This window comes from Pieris napi, chromosome 16, assembly GCF_905475465.1.
Source record: "Pieris napi chromosome 16, ilPieNapi1.2, whole genome shotgun sequence".
NCBI lineage: Eukaryota > Metazoa > Arthropoda > Insecta > Lepidoptera > Pieridae > Pieris > Pieris napi.
In genome coordinates, this window is record NC_062249.1 from 11,660,837 (window position 1) to 11,671,538 (window position 10,702).

The following is a 10,702-nucleotide window of genomic DNA, read 5'->3' on the forward strand; positions in this document are numbered from 1 at the left end:
ATGACTGTTTTTTGTACTGTTTGTTTTTATTTTCTCTGGAGGGTTTTGGTCGTGATCTTCCTCGGTGACCGGCCGGCTTGGAAGATTAGTTGGGGGGGTGAGGTAGTTTTTTATTTTTTGTTGTTATTGATAATGGTTTCAGTTGTTAGTTTTTTGGTCGTTCTGTATTGGTTTGTACGTTTTCTCTCCTTATAAAGTTGAGTAAATTTTGGTTATTTTTCTTCTTTGCAGTTGGCGCTGGAGATATGCTTAGTTGTTTAGGAGGCGACTCAGAATTATTTGTTTTCCTTTTTCCACCGCCGAAGTCCTTTACTATGAGATTATCTCCCCTAAGAAATGCAATCCTCCCATTCCTTCTTTCTTCTTTTAATTTCGGCAAAAGTTGTTTTCTTTTTTCTAAAGTTTCTTTTGTAAAGTCCTCTTCGATATATATAAAAGGAGGTAGATTTTTCTTATTCTTAATTATCTCATTTCTTTTCCAGCATGTAACAAATGAGACAAGAATAGGCCTGGGTTTATCACGTTGCCGTTGTTCTTTTCCGATTCTAAAAGCGTTGTTAATTTCGTTACTTTCTATTGTAACTATTTTACGTAGGGTGGATACGATGGTTTCTACTGTAGAGTTTTGGGTTTGGTCTTCTTTTAGTCCATATACTATAAGGTTATTCCGTTTTTCGTATTCTTCTAGATGTTTAACTTTGTTTTCTAACTTATCTATTTGAGTTTTCAGCAAACTGTTTTCATCTATCAATATCTGCAATTTTTCTTCTAGCATTTCAGTGATATTTTTGGTTACTGCTATTGTAATGTCTTTGGTTTGTGTTGCCATTTCCTCTTTAATCTTACTCAAAAATTCCTTCATATCAATTTCCATTTTGTTTTGTATTCTTCAGTTCCAATTTTTATTATAATTTTATTTAGGAATATTGTATAAAAACAATGAAAAAATAAAAATATAAATTTAGGACTAAGACGGATTGGAACCCCGACTTCGGAGTGCATGTAACCACTACGTGTCTCTCCGAGCCACGCGTCGTTAGAAATATCAATTGAAATTAATGTTCATATGACTTCGTAAGTCGCGCTAAGTTAAAGCTGACTCACAGTTGTTTACTGCGTGCACTTTGTTCACGAATAATAAAATTATTTCATCACATTGATTTTCTACACGTTTCTTGATAGTTCCTTGGTTACACATTCAGCAATCCCAGTACATACACATATATTTCGTTTTAATTCTTAATCTTCTTTGTTGTGTAAAACTTCTTTAAAAGCAACTTACGAAGCGTTGTACATGTGTTAAAATTTCGTGGATTTGTGATATAATTAGTGAGTTAACACTTCCACTGCTTGATTACGCACTTCTGCTTCACTTTTTGTACTTTTAAATGAGATAGGATTGGTATTTATATTTTTTAAAACGCAAACAAACGTGGCACGATATTAGTTCTTTCCACGCCTACCCGCAACCTGAAGAAGTGATTACAGACATTAAATTAAGGTATCAGGCCTTTGAATAGAGATAAGTGTCGTAGAAAATAAAAATAAAAATTTCAGAACAGGGCGCCAACGGACAGGAGGCTCACCAAATGTTAAGTAATAAACATAATATATGATAATAGCCTTAACATAAAATAAATTAACTCAGTTTTTAGTAAAAATTAAACATTTTAATTTAAATATACTACAAATTCGCAGAAAATAGTATCACAATATTTAAACTACGCTAAGTTAATAAAATGTTTTAAGATACATTTTTGTTAAATCAATTATACATAAGTTGCAATCATTTAAATAAATAAACATTTTTACAAAAATTATCTAATATGGATAAAGCAAAGCCACTGCCGGGTCTTCAGTCTCAAACGTGATAAGGACTTCCTTGAACTTGTCCAAAAGCTGCATTAGCTGGGACCGGGTCACATTTTCCATAAACATTATTTCTTCTAAGTGTTGTTCACCACGGAAATAGCCTGAAAGCAATAGATTATAGATACCGTTCACTGTCTCTATGGAAATAAAGACATAGATGGAAATAAAATCACTTTTAGGGGCACCTGTTTATAACTCTATGTTTGTAACTCTAACACAGAAATGGCTTTTAAATTATAACTATTTGTTTTTTTGCTCAATTAGTAAACTAAAAATTTGTATGTATGGGTGTTTTTCTGCTGAATACTTTTATATGCATATTGTTAAAATTATAACAGGCTATTTGACAGTATGAAAAATAAAAACTTAAAGTAATCTGTATAAAAAATAACTTTAAAAAGAGTAATGGAGTTTAAAAAGTTGTAAATAATAATTAATTAATACCTAGATTCGATAAAGCGCGTTATTTAAATTATCAATGTTTAGTTTTAATTTCTAAAGACCACATAAAATAACCAATTTATGTTCAGGTACAGTTTCATTTTTTTTTTTAAATCTTCTAAGTATTCCTTATTAATTAAAATTTTACATGTCTAATATAATGATTAATTATAAATGTACTCTGTTATTATTCTTTCATACATGCAACAAATTCTAAAACATTTTTTAGACTTCCCAGGTTTTTTAATAATCTCTTAAAAAGTATAATAATTGTAGATAGGGGTTTTATTGTAATAAAATACAGATAAGGCAATCCATTATATTTTCAATACCTTTTTTATGCAACTGTGCGAGTAGAAGTAAGTCGTCGGGGTTGTCAGCGGCTGGTATGTTTGCTAGAACTGCCCTTTCTTCGGGGGTAAATGTGTCCAGCAGCGATTCAGTGGTGGGTGGTTCCGGTGGAAACCGACAATAGTCCACGGCATCACATCCAAGGGGCGCAGTCCAGACTGTCGGTGATTGGAAACTGAAAAAATATTTTTAACCTTAGAATTGAGTACCGCTGTTAACATGGTAATTCTTTTCTTTTCATAAACATATATTTGATACTATAGTCGAGGATTATTCATAACAAAAATGAGCTAACGCTAGTTCCTATACAAGGGAGTCCCTGTGTGTGTAATCCTTGATAGGAGCATGTTTAAAACATTTTCTTAAAGAAAAACTAGTATGACATCAAACAAATCAAAACAAAAAAATCAAACAAAAACCTTGTGAGACTATTACGAATACAATTTTTTATCGTATATTTATATTATTTACTATAAATAGTAGTGCTATTTAACTTATGATCATTCAATCTAATAGGCAAGTAGGTGATCAGCCTCCTGTTCGTGACCACACCATCGATTTTTTGGGTCTAAGACAAGCCGGTTTCCTCACGATTTTTTCCTTCACCGTTCGAGCTAATGTTAAATGAGCACATAGAAAGAAAATCTATTGCTGGTTGAGGTTCGAACCTACGGCCTCAGGGATGAGAGTCGCACGCTGAAGTACGCCAACATCGCGCTTAACCTATTAGATTATTTAAATTAAATATACAAATTTCCAAGTTAAATGTTTTACACACTTGTTCTTAGCGTCAGACTTTTATATCTGCTTTGTGATGATTTATTTCCTTTTATTGACATAACTTTTACACATTTAAAGAAAACACTTTTTTACCGGATTGAAGTTTACGTAGTACTATACTATATATATATATACTTTATTTTATGATTTAGGATTTTAGTCGATACCGATTTAGGATTTTAGTCGATACCAACTCCGGTATCGACTAAAATCCGGGGAAATAAATACAGATAACACAACTTTTTCTACAGCTGTGATACTTTTTGACATTCAACACCTTTTGTCTTCAGTCACCGTTACCCTGCACGCTGTTAAACACGCGAAACGTCGGTTAAATTTTAAATTATGAAAAATAATTGTAAATACATAACTTTAATCCGGTAAAAAAGTGTTTTCTATTTCTATAAATGATTTATTTCTTTGGCGATGAGCCTTCCGTGCCTGACCCCTTTTTGTTCCAATATCCTGAAATGCGCCCAAGACTTACCTCATTTCACTCTGCAACTTCAGGTTCAAAGACACGCCGTTCTTGAAATACCGTTCATCACTCTCGAACCTATCCTCGTCACTGCTGTGCGTGTCCTTCAAGGAGACATCGGAGAGCCGTGACGTCAACTTCTTCTCATTGTTCGAGATGCCGCTGTCGACGGAGTTGGCCTTTTTCTGTTCCTTATTCAAATCTCCATCGACGACATCGGCTCCTTCGTCGAACGAATGATTCGCCGAATCGACCTCGAACTTGTACTTCGTATCGGATTCGATGACTATGGGTTGCGTGTGAGAGAAGTCCGTCTGGTTGAGGTTGTTCTGAGTGGGATAATGTTTGTTCGTGTCGGGGTCGATGACCTCTCGGGGCTCGACCGGTTCGGGGACGTTTAGTTGCAACTGATTTAAAGAGGAGAACGAGATGTTGCTGGAGAGATACGAATCGTGCTTTTCGCAGAAATATTCTTTGCCTTCTGGAAATTAAAGTAGAATTACTTTATTACAAACCCTATAGTATAGTAAAAATCTATGAAATTGCAAAAAAAAAAAAATTAATTGGATACGAGCTACGGTCAAAAAGATCAATCATCCCAGCCTAAAAATTCAAAAAATCATTTAATCATATTGGTAACACTTTGTACGCTTATGACTTGTCTGTAAAGAAATACATATACATGCTTCTAATTTTACATTTAGTGCCAGTTCCTATGGGAGGGAGGAGTAAAAAAATATTAATAATAGGTCAATTTTGATATAGAGATAATGGGGTCGAATGGGTAATTAAGTATTTTATAGCTCATTAAACATACACTATTTCTATTTGAAATTTATTAAACTTTAATAACCTTTTAAGCAAAGAATTTTTTGAAGTTATACTTCTTTAGGCGCGTTATGAAAAATTGATGAGAGTGAAATTTTACGACGCGCGCGCACCGTGACACAAAATTAACAGAATGAAGTTGCCCACGGAAGATGCTACGGCATTGTACATAATTTAAAAACAACATGTAAGAGAATAATAATAAATATTTATTTATTTAATTTTTTCAAATGTAAACTGAACTTTATTCACTAAAATGACTCCTTTTCCAGTCTTTGATTATTTAATTGTAATTAATTATTTGCATGCAATCAAAAACTATTTTTAATAATGCCAAAGAAGTATAACTTCTTACGTGCGTACATAAGTACACGCACCCTTTTTTTTTAATTGGATAGGGGGCAAACGAGCCTATGGGTCAAAAAGATCAGTCATCTACTAAAATGTGCCCATAATATATGGGCACATTTTAGTAGGTGCGTTGCCGGCCTTTGAAGGAAAAGTAAAAAAAACTATAACGTATATAGGTCAATTTTGATATAGAGATAATAGGGTCCAATTGGTAAATAAGAATTTTATAGCTTATTATATATTTATATTTGAAATTTATTAAACTTTAATAACCTTTTAAGCAAAGAATTTTTTTAAACACATCTACTTTATCATAAACTCTTAATTTTTATGGTTTTGCGTTCAGCGAGAATCGTGTAAAAATGTTATTAATTCTTATTTATAGTACAGTTTAAATAGCTGGAACACTAACCGGCCTGTGGCGAGTCGGAATGCCGTTGCCGTGGCCAATGGGGCGAATTGAACTGCACGTACGTGTGCAGCTGCATCAGCAGGCGCCTTTGCAGCAGCCACGCCACGAGACGGGCCAAGCGCCCCCCGCCCCTCGCGCCCCACGCCCCGCTGCGACATACGTACCACAGAGGGGCAGGCAGGGAGAACTCGCTCAGCATCTTTAGCGGAAAATATTCAGTACACACACACACATAGATGGCAAATACGCAACAATCATTTTAGGTCTGGACCTCAGATATCTGTTTCATGATCATCGGTCAATCTAATAGACAAGTAGGTGATCAGCCTCATGTGCCTGACACACGACGTTGACTTTTTGGGTATAAGACATGTCGGTTTCCTCACGATGTTTTTCGTCACCGTTCGAGTGAATGTTAAATGCGCACATAGACAGAAAGTCCATTGGTGCATAACAGGGGTCGAACATACGACCTCAGGGATGAGAGTCGCACACTGAAGCCACTAGGCTAACACTATCTCATGTAGTCAAAAGTCAAAAATTATTTATTCATAATATAGGTAACACAATGTACACTTATGTACGTCAAAAAAGAAATATACATTAAATGCTTCTAATTTTACATTTACTGCCAGTTCTCAAATCAAGGGCATAGAAAGGAAGAGAAGAACTGGCAATAAACTCTGCGCCACTACTTTTAATTGCCAAGATTTTGTTTTACACGTTTGTAAGGAACTGCAACAATTACACCATGTTCCACATGACAACTAAAGTAATTAATAGTTAATTAATAAAATACACTAAAAACCAATTTACATTAATAAAAATTATTCTATTTAATGAATTAAGTTACAGTACTACGATAAATATGTTTTAAATAAAAAGCAATACGCACCTGCAGCAAACAAAGTCCGGGAAATTCCTTAGCGAACTCGTCAACGAGCGGTGAATGTACGTGCACGTTGGCTACGGGCGACACGACGTATACGTTCCCTTCGCACAATGGGAATATCACGGTCGCCTTGGCCCAGTACACTAAGTGGCCTGTCAGCTGGAACGCCTGTACAAAGACATTTCTATGTGTACATAATATGTGGTGAGCGGCCTTGGAGCTTTAAAATTCGGTCGTCCCATCAGACACGGCTTATCCTTCTGGTGATTTTTAAAATAATTTATTATCTAATATATAAAACTCTCGTGTCACAATGTTCGTTCCTCCGAAATGGCTCGATCGATTCATATGAAATTTTATATGCATATTCAGTTAGTCTGAGAATCGGCTACTATCTATTTTTCAAACCCTTAAGTGATAAGGAGTGTCCACTCTAAAATTTATTTTTTTATTTTTTAGACAATTTATTTTTTATTTTTATGGTACAAAATACAAAAATACATACAACACCTAATTTCACCCCTCTACGATCAACCCCTATTTATTATTAGTATAGACAGTTAATTTTATCGAAGTAAAAAAATGTTTCCTAGAAATAATGTACATGGCAAAACAACATTTGCCGGGTCAGCTAGTATAGTATAAATTTCTGTTTATGCAATTTTTTCAAGTTGTCCAACCTACTCTAAACTATTGTTTTGCTGATAATCAAGCACCGGACCAAGGTTTTATGAATGACCTCTAAGCCACTGAGGTGTACCACTACTATATAGGAATTAAGATAAAAGTTCTTTTATATTGTCTAAGTGTATTATTTTATTATATGTTTATCTGTAAGATTACTTATAAATAAATAAATTAAAAAGAAAATAACATATATAAGCAGGTTGGCTAAATTACCTGTGTCAATGTCAAATCGGCCTCAATAGCTAAAGTCTGCAGGCTTTTCAAAGGACTATAGCACTTAATAAGACGAAGAAGCGCCGGGCTTCCGTCCAAAGGTATCGATGCCAGCAAAGCATTTGGATCAACCTGAAATTAAGTTGTTATTAAATTAGCTTATTAATAATTATTATTTCCCTACTATAATTATTTTTTCTAAGCAAAAAATATCATTTAATCCATTTTGAAAAAGGTTAAAAAATTAAAACAATTTTATATATGTAATCAAGAATTTCACAGATTTTTTTAACAAAATTACTTATATCTTACCTCATTTAGAAATATTACAAAGTTAAACAAAGATTTTGCTACAAGTAAATGATAATTTTATACCTTACCATAAGTAATATTCCATGATATGGCCTTAACATGCTAATACATTTGTCTATAGTCTCTGGTTCAACTATAAGACCCCTATTATGGATCTGATGTGCTTTGTGCGGCAGACAGAATGAGAGAAGAACCCATTTGTTTATTGTGACTTGAACTATTCCTGAAAAAAAAATTGATGTATAATTTTATTCGAAATGTTGTACCGATATCCTATTAGCCATCAACAAATGAACGATCTCACAATTTTTTAAACTGGGACAACAGATTAATATCTTAGCCAAACAACTTTTCAACAATATCTAAATAAAAATTTAACACGGTAACATAAGTATACATATATTCATAAAAATAGTATAATCCATAAATAGTAATTGTAGTAAATGTAAATGCACCATGAACCCTTACGGGAATTCGGGGCAGGCATTGCATTTTGGTTTAAATAGTGCTGTTAAATCACAATTTATATAAACAAGTGTACATTGGGCACATAGTAGGAAAATCCATTGGTTAACACCCATCTTTTCTAATTTAAACTTAATTTATTTAATTACCATAATGCTATATATAATGTTGTTAATGAATGTTAATATTTTACCATATCTCATATAAATAATAAACATTAATTAGCTAATTGATTGATTGATCAGTTTAGGCATAGTGACACTAATCAGTCAAGAATCAGCCAATTCTAACACTAAACAAAAAAAATCATAGCAAGATATCTATTTAAACAATTAGTAAGCCAAACAATTTATATATCAGTACTACAGATTTTAAAAAATTTATGTATAACAATTTAAAATATTCACAGTAAAACGTTAACAACATCGAAGGAGTTACATTAAATTACGTCATTAGCATGTTAACCTATGGTACTAGTCATACTTTGTGCTAAGTCATGAAATGGTGTATTATTGGTTGGATAGGAAAAAAAAAAGGTTAACTAACAACATCATGAAACTTTAAAAAATCAATGTAATAAGAAATAATAATAATGTATTAATATAGCTAAATATGGCCAAAAGAGCCAAATAAAATAAAGTAACTCCTACCAGTATTACTCAGTTCTTCAAAAACATCTTTCATAGATTTTGCTAATGAGCTCTTCTGCAGAATCAAGTCAAAAGCATTTTTGGGATCAGAATCAGTTCCATTATCTAAATTCTGTGTTGTGGAACTGATTGAATGCCGGGAGTTTTCCTCTTCATCTTCATTATCACCATTTATTTCCTGATCTAGTGCTGACACTTGATCATGAGCTTCCAACTAAAAAAATATTTTCAATTCAAGTGATCATTGTTATTCATAGGAACAAACTCAAAAGTCTTTCCAGTGTATTTAAAAGTCAAACAAATCTTAAAATACTAATATTGAATGCAGAAGTTTACATTGAATAAATCATGAGTGAGGAATGAAGGAAATTACTTTGTATAATAAAAACACAGTTTAAATCAGATGCAGTTGCTTCAAGGATGGTGTTAAATCAATTGATAAAAGATAAGATAGCTACTTAATAGAACATTATGTATTTACCATTATTTTCATTTCTTCTGTCAGATATGAGCACCGTTTTTCTTCATGGGTAAGGGCTTTACCTAGCCTTTTGCTTAAATCATAATAACACTTTACTGTAAGAGAGGAATTTATTTATTATTAAAAGTTTGCAGTCATGTAATAAATACATACTTACCAACTACCCAAGATTTCACAATCACATAAAAATCAATATACTAAGAATTATATGTACGTATAGTATTGTTTTTTACTTTTTTTACAATTTACCTAGGTTTTTAATTACGGCATTCAAAAGATGAAACTTGAAGTTGAAAATTAAGTCGTAGATAAAGGAGTTGGAGTCATATAAACTCACCAATAGAATGGCTAGCAGATGCTTGCAAAGCAAACACAATGTTTATAAGTATCATTGCAGCTGTGTCATCCTTATTAGTCCGATATGGAAGTAGAGTGGGGTGTCCAACAAATCGAACATCATTTACTTTGAGCTCAAATTTTCGATTACACAATTCTGCTTTAACAGCAAAGAGTGTTGATAACATTTCATCCGTAAAACCACTAAGTTCTCCTGAAATTTTTAAAGAAAATATGTAGTTATCATATGGTCTAGTATAATATGACAGTAATAATTTAAATCTTCATTAGCGTAAATAATGACGCATGTTTACACAAATAGAAACATTATTTATTATTATAATTATGTTTCTACAGCAATAAATCAAAGATATCTTGATTTTGTTTGGTCAGTGTGTAGATTTTAAAAAGCAAAAACTTCCATTACCTTTACAAATGTTTGAAGTTTGTGATTGAGGATTTTGCAGTAAATCTTCTGTCGAATTAATGGCATATGGGTTAAGACGTCCATAATTTTTCTGTTTATTTTCATCTTTGTTTTCCGTTGTGTACGGATATCTAAACAGCAATCTATCACCCTTGCTGTCTGATTTGACAAAAAATATATTTAATGGATTCACTTCCATCTCATCGAAATTTTACACAGAAAAACACATAACACAATGCAAAGCTGCACTTATTTTGAACAAATTAGGTAGGAGAGTAGAAATAGTTCCGCTTCTTTAACGTCTCTAACATTATTTTAAATCGTAAGTACTTAAGGAGAGGTAAATTTCAAAACTTCCATTGTAACAGTAATCAAACTTGAAACTACCATAAAACGACTAAAAAGAGGTTTGGAAAAAGAAAATAACAATTAAAAATATACAAAAGACAAATAGTGAAAACTGAAAACTCAATCATCAGACATCAAGGCGTGTCAAACTTTAAACTGCGATTTGTCAATATCACTTTGTAATTTATGTCATTGTCATATAAATGCATGTCAAAGACACCAACTATATCTGTGAAAAGTATATGCAGAAGTCGGTGTGGCCATAGCTCTAAATTTATTACGGAATAAGTTTCTCTCGAGTTTACCTGCTTAAATAAAGTAGTAGTATTATGAACAGTGGGGTGAGTAATGAGTTATTCTTTTAATAATGGTTTTTTT

At 32.6% G+C, this 10,702-nt stretch overlaps 1 protein-coding gene across 1 annotated transcript; it reads right to left on the reverse strand.

The window, feature by feature from the left end:
• Nucleotides 1–1,654: 1,654 nt before the first annotated feature.
• LOC125057056 (GATOR complex protein NPRL3) lies at nucleotides 1,655–10,475 on the reverse strand. The gene is made up of 11 exons (XM_047660498.1): nucleotides 9,977–10,475; nucleotides 9,551–9,763; nucleotides 9,214–9,308; nucleotides 8,733–8,946; nucleotides 7,686–7,840; nucleotides 7,306–7,437; nucleotides 6,409–6,573; nucleotides 5,514–5,712; nucleotides 3,932–4,403; nucleotides 2,646–2,839; nucleotides 1,655–1,973 (listed from the first exon to the last, which is right to left on the reverse strand). The coding sequence occupies exons 1-11, from the start codon at nucleotides 10,173–10,175 to the stop codon at nucleotides 1,822–1,824; spliced, it is 2,190 nt and encodes a 729-aa protein (XP_047516454.1). The 5' UTR covers nucleotides 10,176–10,475; the 3' UTR covers nucleotides 1,655–1,821.
• Between the last annotated feature and the right edge of the window lie 227 nt (nucleotides 10,476–10,702).

What these genes read in the sequence shown, in the direction of transcription:
- LOC125057056 (XM_047660498.1), bottom strand. Translation starts at nt 10,175, where the DNA reads ATGGAAGTGAATCCATTAAATATATTTTTTGTCAAATCAGACAGCAAG. An exon ending in CAGAAGAAATGAAAATAATG is followed by an intron (nt 8,947 to 9,213) that starts GTAAATACATAA and finishes ATATTTTTTTAG; the next exon opens with TTGGAAGCTCATGATCAAGT. An exon ending in TGAAGAACTGAGTAATACTG is followed by an intron (nt 7,841 to 8,732) that starts GTAGGAGTTACT and finishes TTTTTTTTTCAG; the next exon opens with GAATAGTTCAAGTCACAATA.